Genomic DNA, 19,489 nt, shown 5'->3' with positions numbered 1-19,489 from the left:
TCGCCGGGCGCCGCCACTGCGCAGGCGCCGTCCCCCAGCAACTGCCGCCTTGTGCCGCCGCCGCGACAGAGCGACTACAACTCCCAGCATGCACAGCGGCCAGAGAGACCCACACCCCTCGGAGCGTCTCCTGATGGTGATTGGCTCTTCGCGAGCCCATAAAACCAATCAGATGACGAGGTGACGCGCGGCTTGCTGGGAGTTGTAGTTTTGACCCCCCCGACCGCCATCTCATTCAGGTGTTACCAGAAATCGTGACGTTGGTTTAAAAGTTCCTGAGAGATAAATACATAAATAAACACTTAAAATGTATTTTCTGCTTCGATGTTTTTATAGAGGGATGTTTTAGGCCTTTCTCTGCAGTAAGAAGCCACCTGCACCCTACAGCAGCGGGTGGCATCACAGAGTCTGAGGCTGGTTTAACACAAATAAAACACGAAATATGAGTGAAAATGGGAAACGTCGTGCCGTGTGTCAAAGACGGTACATCGACATGTCGCTGTAATCACCTAGCAGCGCCAAAAAGTGAAAAGTGCTCACGTTGACTTAGTGCTGAAGGCGTTTTTTTTTCTGGTCTTTTTAGAGGGACTTATCACTGCTCTGTAAACTAAAGCTAAACGGTAGCTAGAGAAAAGCAAATAAAAGCGTTAATGCAAAGTAATTAGTCGGCCTATGTCTCTATGAAACCCACAATGACTTCACAAACTTCCTGTTATTTTCTAGTTACTTAGGTACGCGTTGTTTGATTATTTGGTCCCTGCTTTTCTGAGATTAGCTTTAAAAGACTAGTCCTAATTCCTATTCATCTTCCTGTTGGTTGGGTTTTGGTTGCTTGCTTGTTTGGTTGGTTGGTTTTTAATTGGTGGACAGCATATTTGCCCTTCTCCAGGCTTCTGAAACCCTGTGTCTCCTCAAAGAGTTATTGAAGATGTCTACCAATGGGTCTGATAATGTTTTAGTTCTTGTCCAGAGCAGCTTCATTTGAAACATCCAGCTTGCCAAAACTGCTTTTAACTTGCCCCTTTCTAATTAGAGATAAAGCAACTGCTTTCCAACCAACATGCTATGTTGCAGAGTTGATTTGATAAGACTTTATTTTTTTTAATGAAGGGAAAAGGAGATGCTCTGGCTGATGTTCCACCAGGTCTCGTAGCATCTGTGGACTGGGATCGCTAGAGGGCATTACAGATCTATTTGTATATGTGTATAATACACACGTGTCTGTATATACACTCATATATGTATGCACACGAACGTTCACCTTACAAAGCAGGGCTGGTTCATATTTGTAGGATCGCTCTGCACAAGCCATCCCGTAACAGCACCAGGGCTTTGTGCTCTGCTCTGTGTAACCGCACGCTCATGTGCAGTCAAGATTTTTGCAGTACAACCTCTGCCAGGAGCAGCGTGTCTAACCACGAGGTGGAAGGACAGCTTTGCTTCTGATGCCACCTCAGCCTGCATGAAATGTCCGCAACTGTGGAGGCAAGTTTTGTCACTGTCGCTATTTAATTGTTACGGTGCCTTGGTCCCATTCAGGACCAGAAGTCCTCGTGCGGAGTGTAATACAGACACTCTCCACAGTCCCGCAATGGGAGATGCCATGTGAAAAGGTCTTTCTATGTAACTGAAACAAATAAATAAGTGAATTAATTATTTTTTTCCTAGCCCATGAAGGGGCTGCATAGAAGGGGCGTTTAAAAATGTAAATTTCTTCTAGCCCAGCCGATTCCCAGTTGAAAAAATACATTCTAAAAGATGAAACCTGCAGTTTCTATAAGGCATAAAATTCATCTCTCCTAAGTTCAGACAGGTGAGAAATGCAAAATTTTGTCCTACCCTGGAGATCACAGGCTTTTCCATAACTGTGGGTATTTGCAAAAAAATTCTAAAATGAGATACCCAAACCACTGATGAAATAGAATTGCCCTAGATACATCAAAAGAAATGAGCATAAGTCCAATATTGCAATGCACAAAAGAATTTCCAACATCATTATCAGGACATGAGAGGTTAACTGAACATTTTTGTACTGCTTTGCATGAAATGTTTTGAATCCTGAACTCCTGTTATGACTCACACCCCTATTTCTCCAATTTGTTCACCCAGGCGCTCCCAGAACATCACTTTATTCTGTGCATTTATGGCAATATTTAATAAGGTAACTGAAAGACTTTATAATACTGGAACTTTAATCAGCCATGCTCGTAGCTGTCAGTATTACAGCAGCGCTTTCTCAATAACCAGGGTCCTGATTTCTGGCTCTGATAAGTCAGACCTTCTATATAACACACACTTTGTGTAACACAAAGAGTGAGTGGATAAATCCTGAATCTTATCAAAGAACAACAACAAAACTTAAAGAGAACCAGCATTTTAAGTGAAGCCTCAATATTTCAAGCAGAAACAAAATGCAACATGTACTTTTGCAATGACAGAGCAAAAGCTCTGCAATAAAGCCACCCTCTATTTGCTAAAATGTGCCACGAGGGGATCAAATTATGGCAAATTATGGTAAAATTACACAGATCGGCAAACAAGGTCAGGCAGATACTTACCGCTGTCAGTTTGTGCAATATAGGCAGTTGAAACATATGCAAGAATGAAGAGGTCTCTCTTTAACTTCTAAATGCTTCCCACGTGTTCTCTTACTGCCCTGTCTAAGGTTTTTTAAGTTTCCAGCGTATTTTTTTAATGTAAACATCCCCCGAATGGTTATTTTTCATGCCCTGGTTGTTTTACTGTGTCTTATCTAACTGGATTCTGTAAAAAACTATAATAGATCTAACTAACCCAAACATGTTCATATTCCTAGGGATTAAGATCTAGCTTTCATTTATATGATCTGGTTTTTAATCATCAAACTATTGACCTGGAACCATTGTTTAGAGAAAAAAAACCCCGAGCAACAGTGTTTGGAACATGAAGGGAAAAAGTGCTTGTCTTGGAAATATTGATGCCAATTTCCCCGAAGTGCCTACAGGCCAGTAACCAGATGCATATAGTTCTGATAATGGACTCATTTACATAAAAATCACTGCCAGCTTGATTGTAACAATCAGATATGGAATCCGGCCAGGACTAGAAATCTTTGCTATGAACCTTCCGAGAGCCTTTACACCTTTGCGGAGATGGCTTTTGGCACAGAGCATTAATTTAATGAGAATTTGATGAGGCGTTAGCAAAAATACCTTTCCTGCTATAAACACATTGCACTTATATTTGGAATGGAAAAGTACCAACAAGTTTTCAAGCCATCAACTCTTAAGTGACTCTGGATCCCTTTGGTCTGGCTGGAATGTTCTGACAGTGGTCAAAATAATAACAGCATGGACATTGGGCTTCTGCATCTGCACGGGCTGTTGTTTTTCAAATCAACTTTTGAATATTGAATCTGAATAAGCTCATGCACTCAATGGCACAGAGTGACGCTCTTCATTTGTACCCGAGCACGTCCTGGTGTGCACACGGGGTGGGGGCTGAGCTTTCCTTGTGATTGCATAACTTTTCCATGCAAATGAAACATCTAATGCATTAATATTTTTGCATGCAGTAATTATCATATGTATACTTGAAAAGAAAATGTTGTACATGGAAAATGACACTTTCAATCCTGAAACAGAACTATGTTTATTTTATGGATATTTTTCAGCTTGGCGAATAATTCTTTGAGCCTTTCACTTCTGATCTCTTAACATCACCTTCTAAATCCAAACTGCTTGTAAATTACCTTTTGAGCTATTGTCTTTTTCTTTTTTTTTTTTTTTTTTTTGGAATTCTGAGCAGCAGCAGCAATTCATCAAGTAAATTCTCTTCCTGGCTTTAAAACCAAAGCTGAAACCTGAGCCGTTCTGTTTGGTACACAGTGAATGAGCTTTGATTTGATTTTTATTGTATTTCATTCAAACTTTATTATAAAACATCTCCTAGGGACACTTGCGTGAGAACCACTTTGCAAGTGAAAACAGCATTGTATTTCCAGCCTCCCATTTTTAAAGGTTGTTCTAAGATTTTTATCATGCTCACTTATCTCCACAGTACAGCACTGGATGGCAGACAGCTGCAGGTGTTCGGTAACAGAGCTAGATGTCTCTGTAGGTTTTTCTAATGGGTTTTCTTTCCTGGACTACAAAAGGGTTTCACTGTGTCATTAACCCAATGACCAGCACTTCTGCAGGCTGACCAAGGCCAGACACCAGCAGCTCTATTTCCACTGTTTTTTGACTCCAGTTTTGTCTCAGCTCTTTCATTGACATGGAATTTGGTGTAGATTTTTTAACAAATGCCCCTCAAAAACCTACTATGATTTAAGTAAAGCAGATGATCTGTGGGGATGGTTCAGCAGTGGGTTTTATGCTATGTTTTCTATACTATTATTCACAGTAGTTAGTTCCTTCTCTAGAACTGACCCACCAATATTTTCCAGTGGAACAACAGTGACTTTAAGCAGCTGGATAATTTCAGGTTTGTATTCAGGTTGGGCATATAAAGTGGGGTTTTTTGATGATTTTCCTTCTTGCTAAAAATTGCAGTTTGAATTCAAACTAGGTATAAATTAATCACAACATACCACTTCTTTTTAATCGACTTTTGACTACTGTTTATCTCTTGATCTCAGAGAAGGCTTTTGCAGATGCTAACAGGATAACAGGCGTGGTTTGATCTGCTCCTGTTACAGTTATTGGGCAGAAATCCTGCTGGGTCACATCCTCTGAGTGGATCACATCCCTGTGGATGTCCTAATGCACTTTATAAAATGTACCCAGTAAACCCAATAACAACAGAAATACGATTAAATACACAGTGCACAGATGGTTCCAAAACAAGCAAGCTACATCTTCACTTTGAATTTGTGCTTATAATGATTTGCTTTCCTTGTAAAAGTAACCATATAAGTCTTTATCAAGATTTACCTGGCTCAGCTAAGAAAATAAAACAGTAACTACAAGCTGATCTGTGCCATATCACAGTAGTACAAGCACATTAAAGTCCTTAAATGCAAGTGAGCAGGATCCTGGCCAACTGGAATGAGCAACAGAATAGTTAATACGCCTGAGTTTTACAGACATGCCAGGTGGCTTAGCGGCCTTCACTGAACATTTCTGTTACAGTGGCTCGCCTGAAATAAGAAACAAAGAAATCAGATTAAAGATTGAGCTTCTTAGGACAGCAGCATTAGTACAGCAAATTTCCTGGCAAGAAGACCGTTATTTTGTGCACCAGGTGACCGCTCCACGCTGCAGCACTGAGCAGGCTGGGGGTTCTTAATCCATTTTGACAAGTACTTAACGAAAACCTTCAGGAAGGTTTTATCAGCTACGAGTACTGGAAAGAGGGTGAACTTCCTACCCCATGTTCATGTGCTATTTGGCATCTCTATATAAAAGCACGAGAAGCCATCAAACCGTAAGCTATTAACGCATGAGTCATGACAAGGCTTTGCAGCAATTATCAATCTTTGTACAGTCTTTGACTCTTTGTCCCCTCGGAGCTCTGTAAAGCTCGGCTTTGCAGCAGGCTGAGCTTTAGCACTGGGGGGGATGCTGGTGCGTTAAGGCACAGTTTGGTGAGTGAATTTTCAAGCGGCAGCGCTGGGACAAGCAGGGCACTTGTTCCTCTGTCCATACCTCTCTTTGGCCTGGGCCAGCGTAGGTGATTTTGTAGCTTCACAGCAACGTGGACTTATGAAATGATCTGGCTGCAATAGACTTTTGCAAGTTCTGCAGCTGAACTAGCGATCTAGTCTTTTTCGTACTCATTTAAGAGTTCTGACTGCAAGTGAATACCTTACTTAGCTTCAGTTGATACCGATAATGAACGAGAGCGGCGAGCACGTCACAGCCAGGTTGAGATCACGCTGAGCTGCCAGGGCAGCTGACACCTGGGCTACTGAATCTTCATTGCTAATCATCACATCTGGCTCGGAGACATCTATTCAGATCACTGTCTGCTGAGTTACAAACCTTCTCTACCCTGCACAACTTAACCTAAAAGTTTTTTGGAATCTCAGGCCTTATGTATTATAAATTATGTATTATTAATCGCTTGGCAGTTCAGCTAAGATTATTTACTCACCCACAGTGGTGGGGAAGGCAACACAATCCTCAGTATCATTTCAGTCACTCCGCAAGTAGATGCCACATTGTTTACACTTTAGCAATATCCTAAAACCCTCTTAAGCATATTCTGTAGGCAATTCCTTGGATGCAACAGTGCCTTTTAGCGGCCAGTTAAATTGATTACAGATTCGTTATGGGAATCCCCAGAGAGATGAAGCTTTCCTGTCAAAGCTGTGGTACATCATCTAAATTCAGGTCTCAATTATCCAGTAAATCTACTACAATTCTCTAAAGCACCTTCTCTTTTTTGCTTGGCAGCAACTGTGGCTAAGCGGCACAATTTATTAAATCAAATCTGCTCTGAGAAAAACACAGTTCACTCACTCTTCTAATTACTAGTGTTCAAATTCAGCCTCAATTCTGCCTGTGTAGAAGTGTGACTAGCTATGAAGACACATGCAATGAGCCTTAGGTTTCTTTTTCTTCTTAACATATTACAAGATTACATACGTCTTGTTGCTTTTCTGTGAAGGAGTGAACAGAATACCCTTGTTAGCTGCAAATGTCCGGTCTCTCCTTTCCCAGGAAGACTCAGTTTCTGAATGCCATGGACAACCGTGTTACCAAAAACCAAGGAGGTGACAGCACTGCAATAACGTCACCCTTCTACCATTGTACAACACTTCTTGATCTATGGATCTCAACACAACATGACAGAAAACTGTGAGCAACCCCTCCTAAAAACACAGCAAAGCAGACCCACAAAATGAGTAGAGATGTATTATTATAACTATTTTAAGAGGGTGAACCTAAGCACGCAGGCCGGTTGCCCAAGACTAGTAAACAGATTAACTGAACTGGAAGCAAATGCCAGAGGTTCAAATTTCCAGTCTGTGCTCTAGTTACAAGACGTCATCTCCCTGTGATCCTCCTTCTCATACTGGAAATCCTGGAAAAGCCCATTGAATGGGTATCACAGCTTGTTTTGTCAGGATTCAGCAGTTGCTTCAGCCACATTTGAAAGGAATGAGTCAGGAATTTGTGTATGTGGGAAGAGGTTTCCTCTCACATTTCTGTACGGATGGATGAAATAAATTTCCTCTACTAGGAAGCTGCTGAATGAGAAAATAAAGTAGTGCAGCTGACTGGCATTTTAGCGGCTGCACTTCGACCCCCATAATGAAAAGCCAGCGGCCTCGGGAGGCCGGGCTGGATAATGCATTTTGTAGAAAAGCTGGTGAAGTCACTTGCGTTCTTATAAAGAGTGTCTAGAAAAGTACGAAGTGGAGTACAAATACCATACTAAAACCAGGCAAATTAGAGACCATGTTCTTCAGTGGAACCTGGCCTGACTGAATCTGCAGGAGAAAATCTGGCTCTAAAACGTGAGCTATATAAGGCAATAATGAAGACACCTCCCTCTGTTCTTCAGTCAATTTTTGTACCAACTTGTGTTCAGAATCGGAGATAATGACAGTGGCTTGTGCCTGCAATCATTAAGCTACGGCACGCAGAGTATGCAAGGCATTTAACGTCAAACTCACCACATCACGCAGCGAGACAGCATCAAGACTAAGTGGAACACGGGTCACCCGCCTTTCAACCCCGTTCGCAGCCAGAGGACCAGCGACATTGCAAAGTACGGCAGGTTTTATTTGCAATGCGACTGAACCACAGAATTTGGGTTGGGGCTGGAACCTGCTGAAAGATGAGTGTCCTCAAATCCAGGGAGCTGGTGTGGTCTTTCTTCTGTCCTTCAAAGCTGGTTTGTTGCTGGAGCGATGGGCTCCCGAGAAGTCTGGAGGCTGGTGAACACCCGGAGCGGCTGCTCCCGTCTTCTGGGGAAGCAAAGGGGAAAAGAAGGAGTTTAAGGGCTGGTCAGACAAGTGGGCTGAGGCAGAAATGGGGATAAGAGAAACAGAAAAGACTTGCACAAAGCTTTCAAGAGGACTCTGAGGGGAGTGCTACAGCCAGCCAAAAACTGGAGAAGGTGGGAGACACCGTAGAATCATTTCAGCTGGAAGACACCCTCAGGATTATCGAGTTCAACCATGACCTAACCTAACTCTAGCACTAAACCGTGTCCCTAAGAACCTCGTCTAAACACCTTTTAAACCCCTCCAGGGATGGTGACTCCACCACTGCCCTGGGCAGCCTGTTCCAATGCCTGACAACCCTTTCCGTGAAGAATTGTTCCTAATATCCAATCTAAACCTGCCCTGGCACAACTCGAGGCTGTTTCCTCTTGTCCTATCACTTGCTACTTGGGAGAAGAGACTGACACCCTCCATGCTCCAACCTCCTTTTAGGTAGTCGTAGACAGCATCCACGAGGACTAGAAGATTTCCCCAGTTGTTCTGTAGTTCCGCACCAAATTTAAGGTTCTTTTTGGCTTGCAGTGTGGAATCGTTTTTGAAGATCAGCACTTTTTTTAAAGTACTTTGCTGAGCTATGCAGGACACAGGTTGCCAGGTATGTGTTTAAAAAAGGGATCTTAGCGTTGTCACTAAAGAACTTCTAAAAATAATGTTATACATATGTATATAAACCACATCAGGGTATACATCCTGGAGCACTTAAATGCGTTTTTTTGAAGGTGATTTCTCGCGGCGAGGCAGGCCGGGCTGTCGGGAGCCGCCGCTCCGCACCACGCTGGTTCTCTCCACTGCACCGTGGCCGCAATCACAGGTTAATAGTAAATCATTCCATCACACATCCAGGCAGGGCAGCGAAACACAGGAGACATTCACCAAGAAAAGAAGGCAAGTGTGCTTTCTATGTATATTTTATCAATTTTCCAACATTTCCTTTGCTTTCACTCGCTACATGTCAAATGATAGTAAATTGCAAATGTACTAGTTCCAGCTGAGCACAACCGGGGGTGAAATAGCTTTTCTTTGAAGCTGAAGCTAGAGTCCACTTGAAAAGCTGTAGGGAGAGCCACAGAAATTTGCAAAAGAGTAGCTGGAATTCTGACCCGGTGGTTCAAAGCACTGTGAGTCATGAAACAAATTTTCAGAGGAGCTACATAATCCATTAGGAGAACAGCCTGTGGAAGAGACCGTCACTGTAGCTGAGATAACAATCACTAGGTAAATAGCTTATTAGAAGAATATCATTGTCTTCCAGATCAGCAGAAAAACAATATAGATCTTCATGAATGTATTTTAACATTAAAAAAATATATTATTCCAGCATTTGTTTTCATTGCTTTTCAGGTGATCAAGGATATAATTACACATTTAGAGTAGAGAAAAAAATATAAGATGAAGATCCAGGGCCAAAACCCTTTACATCTGGACATTCCCTAGGAAGAGATGGGGTGGAATGATCCTCCTTTGCATGTTTTAACATTTTGGGAGCAGCTCTCATCGCTGTTGCCAGTCTCTTGCTTTTGCTGCTCCCTCATCCTCTTACCTGGATCATATTTGGGAGTTCTGGTAGAGGAGCTGGCAGCTCTGTGTGCACCGCAGCAATTTTCTGTTGGCAAATCAAGGCTTCCTGAGTGGCACAATCCAGCTGGAACACAACACAGAAACTGCCCCACAGATCTGGGCATTGCACACATGCAAAATGTGTGTGTGTGTGTGTGTTTGCCGGGCAGGGACTGAGCCACAGGCATCACCGCAGTGGGTGCGAGGATGGCGAATCCAACACCTGATGGTTTACATATGTGGGAAGTTCCTATGACCACATGTATGAAAACAAAGATGAGATCTACATTAAATCAGTTATACGTGGACGATTTTAAAATACAACAGCTGGGGATAAAAATGAAGAGCTTCAATTAGCTTTTTATAGCCTTTCATTTTTTGCTTTATTCCCTGTGTGCCACCTGACCAGCTACCTCTCCAACATTTTTCTTCATATTTGGCAACAAGTGATGTGTTCCAGCATTTCAAGTGAAGCTGTAGTGTATGCCTTTGCTTAATAATCCCCCCATTCATTTAAATAGTCGGTAGTTTGCCAGCGCTGCTTTGTTTGCATTTTAGAATTATGGATGATGTCAAGACAGCCTTGATTAAACGCTCAGCTAATGACTGCTCAGACGGGAAGAGGCTGAAGTAAACTATTATTTCAGCGAGACTCACAAGCTTAGAGAACACATATTCTGTAATTTTTATTTTTTTTTTAAAATCAGGATTCGTAATAGGAGAAATTAAGGCTCTTAAGGACTTTCCCAGCAACGTGGGACTACCCATGGACATACAGACACGCAGTATTCATGTATTCTCAGAAGCATTTTGGCTCTACACCTCTCAATAAACATGCTTTCTGCCTCTTCCTTCCTCCCTCAGTCAAGTTTTCAATTCTAAGTATCAGTTTAGAAATCGTAGTCACCCCAAAGGCAAACCATGAAGTACACGAGGCCCCCACAAAATTACGAAGTTAGTGCCCCCATTCTAGATATTCAATCCAGCAGAAAACAACTCCCTGCTTGATATCTAGTGCTAGACAGACGTGGGCAGAAACTGAGGGACATGGACAGAGTCAGACGCCGTGGGCTGCAGGAGATGCAATGGTTGGTGAGCACAAGGGCAGGTCACTTGCCCATGGAGCACGAAGAAAACCCTATGAACTGCCCACCACAGCTTAAGCTGATTGCAAGGCCAGTATATAAAACACATGCAATTACTCAGTTATCAAGACAGACCTTCTCAGAGTACGTACTTCCATCCAGCTCACTAAGTCTCAGCCTAAAAAGCAAAACACATGAAGCGGGAAAGAAACAGCCAGCTCTCTGCTGGAATAAAAGTTTAATTGAGGAGTCTCGGCTGTGTTCCACGTATGCGTTCAAATACGACTAAGGAAAGCCTGCAAAAAGCTCCCCTTGAAACATTCCAAGCAGACTGAATTTTCAGAGAGTGAAATCCAGTAGATTAATTTAGGCGTCAAAGCACAGGAGGATTGGAATTGTCAGGACGAGGCCACACAGCTGAGACCGAAGGCAAACAAACCCTTTAAAACATTCTTCCTTAAAACAAACAAACAAACAGAAGTAAAAAAGGAAAATTGGTAGATACAATTGCAGAATTCAGAGTTTCCCAAGGAAAAAGCTGATGCTCAAGAGCATTGCTTCCAGCTGCCTTGAGAGCTCTGTAGAAAAATAAGAGTAAAATTACCTTTACTTTGCAGTAACAACCAAGGCTTAAAGAAGTTTCCAATATTGGGTAGTTAATTGGAAGAACTTTCTACTGATTTTGTTTAAAAACATATTAAAGCAGAATTTTATTGCCTCCTTGATCTTGGACCTACAGCTGCATTTAGCGACCAGAGCGGTTAAGACTCTAAGAACCCGTCGCTGAATGGTACCACTGAGGTTCATGCTTGTCACAAGGCTCTTCTAGACAGATGATGACCTATGTATGGGCAATGGAAAGAAAAAAAAAAAAAATGACTGGATGATACAGAAATGGTACAAACACAAGAGTATGTGTTTAGGTTGTGATGCTCATTCTGCTTGGGAAATACAGAGGGAGACAGGAGATCAGCTGTAAGGCTCATAGATCTGCTCCTTTTCTACATGTTTGCCTTAGTTTCCCAACTGCTGTTATCAGGTAAACTTTAGCGACCTTCCTGCTAATTGTTTTCGTATGACAGCTTCATATTCCCACTGGATATTTTAGAGAATAGCTCATGAATCAGAAAAGTCAGAATTGGGGAAGGACTTTTGGGTTATTCTCTCCATTTCTCTCTGCCATAAGCATTGCGAAGAAAAAAAAAAAATCAAAAAATCTGGCATTTTTGCTGGCTAAAACATGATTGAAAAAGAAAATGGAGATGCTCTGAAGTGAAAATCCTGCAAGTAATTATGGGTGAACTACCTGATGGATTCCCTCATTTCTTTGCCAATAATTTCCTTCCAGTTTTGTTGCTGCTTTTGTAGCCATCAAAAGCAACTTCTTGCTGACAATGATCATTCCTGTACTACATCATAGCTTACCCTTAGCATTTGCTCTGCATTGCAGCATACTATCACATTTGCAATTTTGGCCCAAGAGCACGACAGGGCTTGGCAGTTCTCTTGTCCGTCCTGCCCGGGCAGTGACAGACAGACGGACAGTGAGACAGGCACCAGAGAGCTGATGAACGGTTATTGGGAATTCAAACGGGATCACAATTTTCTCTCTAACCTACTGTCCTCAAGCCCTATAAAGGCTAACACTGCTTTAAGAAACACCGTTTGAATTATTCCTCTTCCCTATGATTACAGCCAATTCTGTTGGCAGAAAATTTACCTTACGCTACTTCATTAAAGCTACTTCTATTAACAACAGCCGCTGTTATATAAACATTTATTGTCTAGCACATCTATCCTTTCCCTGTAGCTGAAGAGCTGATAGGCAGATAACGCTGGTCTCATTTATTGCTTTTGAGTTTAGTTTGCTTCCTTAACAATCCCCTTCTTCATCTCTCAAAGGAAGGGACTTTTCTAACTGAGCTTCAAGGTTCTGGTCACGCCAGACCTCGTAATAGGTCAGATCTATGTGAAAATTTAGGATTATTCTTGTCTTTGGTACGAGCTGCCTCCTAACCCTGCTGGGAGATTCGCTTGTGACTTGTTGCCAAAAGACTCATTTTCTGCTGCCACAGGCTCAGCTCTGTTGGCAACGACAGAATCTCTTGACTGTCCTGTGGGTTAGATAATGTTTGCAGTAGCTGATGGGCTTCACTAATGAACCTTGGCTAGTGGTGGTTTGTTTCAAGGGCTCTTCTCTGTTTTCCTTCTGCTCCTGCTTCAGCCAAGGACAGTCTGGCCCTTTGCTGCAGCTGGGCTGGTTTTCATCAGCTGACTGAATATATTCCTTAACCTAGTAGAAGTAGGTGGGATGAACAGCCAAGGAGGGATTTCCCTGGCTGGAGCTCTCCATATGTCGTGCTCTGCTGTGACACGAGCCCTGGGCTGCCACCATGCCTGTGAAGCAAAGGATCTCAGAAGCCCAAGCTGAAGCCAACACTGGAGCTTGCACAGCTGGAGGGATGACAAAAAGCCACACACAAAGGCTGGGCAACATTGGCTTTCCATCACAGAAGTCCAGAGTACAAGTACTAGCAAATTAAGCATCAACTGAGGAGCGCAGCTCAAAGGCAATTCTGTCCTCAAGCGTGTATTGCCAGCCTCTCTCTGCGGGACTCGGCTGTCATCCAGAGCCAATGCAGCATCTGTCTCTCCAATTTCTTCAGTTTCTGCAGAATCTGGAAGCATCGAGAGCCATTGAACTTCTATTGGTCCACTAAATCCGGGGGAGGAGGGATGAGATCCCGCGGGTTCAGCCTAGCAACAAGGCAAACATCGTAGCTGTCGTGCATGAGGACGTTGATGGCCACCACGTTCCACTGGTTCTCCCATGTATCCAGCTCCAGGATCTCTTTGGTGATAACTTCATGACGAGCTGAAAAACAGGAGCAACAACAGCAGGCATCAGGAGTCAAGTCAAACGGCATCAAAGAGGTTCGTGCGGTTATTATTACAACCCTTCTGTAAGGTGGCGATGAGAAGGGAATTTCTGTGGTGCTAACAGTGAGTTGTCAACACAGAGCGAATGAGATATTGCAGATGGAGACCTGCACGATGTATTCAGTCCTTGCTCTGGACTCCAGGTGTAGCTGCAGGGACAAAAGCATTAAGTGCTCCATCTCGGTACAAGTCTGCAGGTGGCATTTCATGGTGCAATCTGTGGTCAAATGGGTATCTTTGACAGACAGAGTATTGCCTATTATTAATCAGTGTGCCTACATGCAAGTAAGTTGTCTTTTCTTTGCCCTGACTAAAATGCAGCTCTCAGGCTCTTGGAATCACTCCAAGCTGACGGCTTTTCTTGGGTGTGAAGTCTGGACATCCTGTGATTTGGGGAGAAACAAAGACAGAAAGAAACCTCCAAGGTTTCAAATGTACTTTAGCTGTTCTGAAGGAACGTAGGAATTTGTCGTGAACAGTGAGGTTAGAGAAATGTCATTAAATCACAGCTAATCTCAAGACAAGCAGCTTTTTACTGAGACAAACAAAAAATAATGACAGAATCACCATGCAGCAGAAAACCACAGTTGTCAACCAACAGTAATATATTACATTTCTTACAAGAACGCAAAACCTTTCTTTGCTAACAAAAGTCCTGAACTCTCCAGCGATTGCTACTCAAAGCCAGGTTCTCTCCTAAAAATAAAAAGTGTCTTTCATTTGCATTCACTTTTTCTTTCCATCTTAAATTTGCTTTCTCACAGCAAGTAACCTTAGTCTAAACTTTGCTTACTTTGAGCTCAGGACGTGCACGTGCTTTGCTCTCAGCTTCCTTCTGACGAATTTCTGGATAGATGTATCGGAAGCCAAGTCTCGGAGATTTTCAAGCACAGACACTTCACAGGGACCAGGATAAGAACCGTCAGAGCAAGAAACATTGAATACTCAGTGCTGTTTTATTGAGTCTTAAAAGACTGATGACAGGTTAAAATTTATAGGGTCCAGACTGAGGTTCCCATTCAGCTATCCCTTCTACAAGGCTTCTTATAAAATTAAATTAAAATTAAAAAACAAACCAACCATAAAACCCCAAACCAACAACAAACAACCTTATCCTTCACATCTACTGACTGCATCCCGTTGTTTGGACAGTGCCCTTCTGCGGAACCAACAGCCAAGGACTGAAGAAGGGGAAAATAGTGAAATACAGAAGAACATCCAGAAGCGTTTATTGCTTCTCATGTTGGAAACACAGACCACGTATCCCTCCAGAGGACAGGAACCCTGGGGGTTTAGTACCCCCAGGATAGGGCTGTTGTGGTTTAGGTTCTGTGCAAAATTGGCATTGATGTTACGGCGACGGAGTGTCATGAGATTTAAAATCCCTCCAGGGCTCCTCTGCAAGTAGCTTCAGGATTTGCCCCACAGTTATTTCACAATTAACTACGGTATAATTTTTGTTGGTCCAAATCCAGACCTCTGGGACTTTGATCGATCTCCGGGAGCTTGCGTGAGTAAAACTTGGGTAAGATTTCAGGATTTAGCCTCATCTGCATAATCCGTATTCCACTCCTTTCTGCAGTTCACAGAAGATGAAGCAACGGTCATGATGGTTTGCTTATTAAACCTGGATTATTAAAGAATATTAATAATAATATGGAGGAAAGCAGCACCCATCCAAGAGAGAAGACAGCGAACTGCTAAAAAACCCACTTACATGTGAAATGAAAAGGCATGACTAACAAACTGCAAATAGCAAGTACCAGCAAAGAGCTCATTCCTGTATGACCCTGCACAAGTGAACGTGTTTTTCCTAAGAGGCAAATACGGAGACACAAACAGACCTAAGCTGTGACATGGGAGGCTCCAGTCCCTGTATTTATTATCATATCATGTCCCTTATACAATAAATTTTTATCCCTGGATTTTCTTTGGCATGGATGATGACAAAAATGAGACAATCAGAGGAAAAAAAAAAAAAAAAATCAAACACTGGAACCGAGTCATTCTGTGGATGATTGCAACACTTCAAAAAAGAAAAACAACGTAATTAAAACATCAATGGCAGATTCAACCCTTCCTTAGGGTCTTGCTGTGTTTTTTCCTGACCCTGATGACTCTCAACCTTTAGTGTCCCTTGTTTCCCTTTTCTTTGAGATGCTGTCACTGGTTTTGTTCCACTCTACAAATTCTCCTTCCCAGCGCATGGAGTGTTACTTAACTCTTAACCCTTGGGAGATAAAAAGAGTATGTTGTTGGAATAAGGGAAGCAATCATTTCTCTAGTCTTATCTTGTTCAATATGAAAGGAAGCAGCACCCTTTGGATAAGAAAGTTCATGTGAGGAAAAGCACTGCTCAAAATACTGCAGAAAAAAAAATTACAGCCCCCCTTTTCCTTTAAAGATAAATGATTTAAAACACCTCAATTTTTTCAATTCTTAAGCCTTTTTTTAAATTTTTTTTTTTCTTGGCTAGAACAATAGAAAAAGTAATGTTTTTCAAAGAGACTAGCACCTTTGATTCCAGGCAGTGATGTTGGATTTGGGCTTTAATCCCAATAAACAGTTTTAAGCCTGAAGGTGCAAATAATTCCAGATTCTGCCTCATTGGTTCATCTTATTTAATTGCAATTTTCTTTTTTTTTTTTAATTAAGGCAACCTCTTCACAGCCAATTTTCCTTACATGAGAATAATGTGACATCTACAAAAAGAAATGGGCTGTATTACACAGAAAAAGCCACCCCACAGAACTCCCTGTCATAAATAGCATTATTCCGCATCACTTCCCAGACAACCAGCCTACCTAATGAAAGGATTTCACTCCTTTCCAAATGCTTTCATTTTTTTCTACAAAATGAGGCAGTATTTTTCTGCACTTTCTTGTTTAACTATGAGAAGTTTTAAGACACTTTCTTTACACTGTGTTTTTCTGCATAGGAGCTAAAACCACTTTATATTAAAATTATCCAGGCAGTACAAACCTAACCTGAATGCAGATCCTTTTCAAGCAGTAAAATGGTGTTTATAGCGGTATGGTTTATTCTTATTCAGGACAGAAAAACACTAAACCAGCATTGGGAACATTAATTCCAGCATAAACTGATCTCCACTGGAAATTGTGGTATTTTAAAAGAAAGTCAGAGCTCTTTGGTATAGTTCTGCCTTTTTAATGTACAAGTGCAGACCGAAGGCTCACACTGAACCTACAAACCCCATCTTTTGCCAGGAAAAGAACATGAGTCATACCTGAAAACGTTTAACTTATAAATGCTAGAATTATATTTCATATATGCAGCTCTAGTAGTCTGAAAGCAAAATGAGACTAATCTTTAAATTCTGTTTTATATTCTAGTCGGTATACAAAATACCTTCCCACAATTTTTCATATGAAATTTTTCTTTGAGTGCGTGGGAAAAAAACAACAAAAAATATTATTTTTCAGTGATTGCCTGCACTCTATATACACAATCATATTTCCCCTGTAAAAGGTTTGTTTTCAAATATTATTCACTCCCCAAATATAGCCAGACTTCTTTTTACATTATAAGTTTTCTCATGTCATTTGAATGAGGATTGACCATAAATCAAGATGAACCATTCTTGGAAAAAAACCCCAATATGACTGCAGGCAACATAAATATTTGATTTGCTTTTTCTTCCTTTTTTTGTTTTGTTTTTTGTTTTTTGTTTTTGTTTTTGTTTTTGTTTTAAAACTGCATTCCATTTGTGATTTGGACGCTGGGGGAAGGAACAACTTTCTGTGTGAATATTTATTACCAGTTTTGGTCTTGTTTGACCTTGCTGTCTCTTTCCTGTTTGGAACTGAACATTGAGATACAATTATTAGGGTTGAGGTTGGGAGGGTTAAAAGGAGGCAGATTTAGAAGAATTAAGCAACATGCTTACCAGCTTAAAAAAAAAAAAATCTATAGGTTATCCAGGACTATTAACCATACAGCTATTATGTTGATAAGCCAATACAAAGCAATCCACTCTACTGTAGCCTGTTGAGTGTCCAGAGCACTGAACTGAAAAAAAAATTCATGCAGAATTTTAGTTCCTTGAAGTTAAATCTATGGCAGCCTTGCTGAAATGTCATCAATATTTATTATTTCTTACGGGAGACGGTTAACACTGGCTGATGTATTTGGCTCCATCTTACGAATGAAGGAACAAGAGTTACAGAGATGCTGTGGGCACGTGCTGTGTCACAAGTGGTGACAGCTCTGAAGGCACCAGTGCAGGGCAGAGGTACCCAAAGGAGTTTGGGACGAGCTCACCGGCTCACGAGCTGTGGCATAACCACGAGTTTATCCAGAGCAGGCACCACAGCACAGAACCACGTTGTGTGGTGGGGGACAGTCCCTGTGTCACATCTGTCCTAGCCCAGGAGCTCCATGCCCTGGGACATTCCCACACAGGCGACTTTCCTGAGCTCCTGCCAGTGTCGGTTCTCAGGCTATCACGGCACCTTTTCATTTCCAGCGTGTGGTTTCCTAATGTCCTCTATCTTCTTTCACCATTAATCGGTTTATGTAAAAAAAGCCACCACACCCATAGTGGTTAACCGTGAGCTGTCTGCTCTTCCCATGGAAAAAAAGCACTTGAACACCACAAGGTGCGTGCCAGTTCCCCAATGCTCCCCAAAATGTTTACTCAGGTGTTTCTTTCACCAGCTTCCTCAGTTCTTGTCACCTACCAGCCATCCCAGAGCTACCTTGGAGCGGTTCAGCCTCCGCTACTGGTTTCTACCTGGTTTTGCTGCCATTAACTGTGCCGGAGACCACAAAATGATTTTTAACATATGGGACTGGCCTCAGCTACTTATCTTCCTCGCCACTAATAGCTGCTTTCATAATTATATGATGTGGAGTTAGGTGACTTGGGAATTCACGTTTGTGTTGCGATGGGATGAAAGTGCATTTAGATCATTACCACCAGATGCCCCGGCTCCTCATTTGTGCGGGAGGAAAAAGAATAAGTTCATCAAGTCTGTGGCCTCCAATCCCATTTGCGTATGTGAGCTGCTCCCTAAACTCCACCAGCCCGGCGAGCATCACACGGCGAACACGCCTTGCGGGGTCAAGTACATCCATCACCTGTGCCCGTGGGCAGAAAATGCACAGGAGAGGGACCTTGGCTGGGCTGTTTAACATGCTGGCAGCCGTCGGGATGTTAAGTGTCAGGGCAGCGTATCCCACCAGACACAGGGAAAGCTGGGAGGCAGGTTGGGGCTTGAATGTACGACTGTGGCAGCTGTTTTCACAGCACCTGCAAGGAGTAAGGTAAGAGATTCGCTCTCATAGACAGGACCTCTGTCCTTTTGCTCTGCTGTGCGATTCTTCAGGACTGTGGTTTTGTGATCCGCCCATTCACTCACACATCAATATAAATTAAAATTAAATGTATGTATAAGGAATGGGATGGTCTACAGGAAGGAATTTCTAATTCAGTTACTTTTCTTGGGATCGATCCAGCTACTTCAGCTTTTAAAATCTTTCCAGATTTTGCCTGTTGTTCCCAGGCAAGGCCTCTTTCAGACATAATCTTACAAACACGAGTCCTGCTTGCGCTGCGGGGATTGCAGGATCGCAGATTGCAGCGGCAGCAGGATCAGTGCTCCTGAAGTCAATGCACCATTCATATGAATAAATACTGCAAGATCAGAATAAGAAGTACTGGTCTCAGCCCATCCCGAGATACTGTTTCTAAATGCCTTACAATGGGCTAATACATTATTAATAGAGGATATAAAACATGTTTAGACTGCATGCATGACTGGCAGTTATGAACACAATGGAAGATGTCATACATGGCTACAAGCCATGTTTCTAAACAACCTATTGACCTCTTCAGCAATTAATTAAAATGCATTAAAAAATATCTATTAATCATTCATTAACCCTTTAGAAACTATAAACGAGCCTTAGCAAGAACCATGACTGAGTTACTAGTACTGTGCTGCCAGCT

At 42.1% G+C, this 19,489-nt stretch overlaps 1 protein-coding gene across 2 annotated transcripts in view; it reads right to left on the bottom strand.

Annotated features, from left to right (window-relative positions):
• Positions 1-7,813: 7,813 nt before the first annotated feature.
• KBTBD12 (kelch repeat and BTB domain containing 12) overlaps positions 7,814-19,489 on the bottom strand; it is a 42,826-nt gene continuing 31,150 nt past the window's right edge. Inside the window, exons 6-7 of one of the 2 annotated variants that reach the window (XR_010606837.1) lie at positions 9,477-13,453; positions 7,814-7,897 (exon numbers count right to left, since the gene is read on the bottom strand). Coding sequence is in view for 1 of the 2 variants with exons in the window: in XM_065642917.1 (XP_065498989.1) it covers positions 13,284-13,453 (170 nt within the window). In the remaining variant the exon portion in view is untranslated. The other variant, XM_065642917.1, reaches the window with a different exon arrangement.

The sequence above is a fragment of the Caloenas nicobarica genome, chromosome 11 (genome assembly GCF_036013445.1).
Source record: "Caloenas nicobarica isolate bCalNic1 chromosome 11, bCalNic1.hap1, whole genome shotgun sequence".
In the NCBI taxonomy this organism is placed as follows: domain Eukaryota; kingdom Metazoa; phylum Chordata; class Aves; order Columbiformes; family Columbidae; genus Caloenas; species Caloenas nicobarica.
Note: the sequence above shows the minus strand (reverse complement) of the source record. Positions and strands in the feature narration are given on the sequence as shown.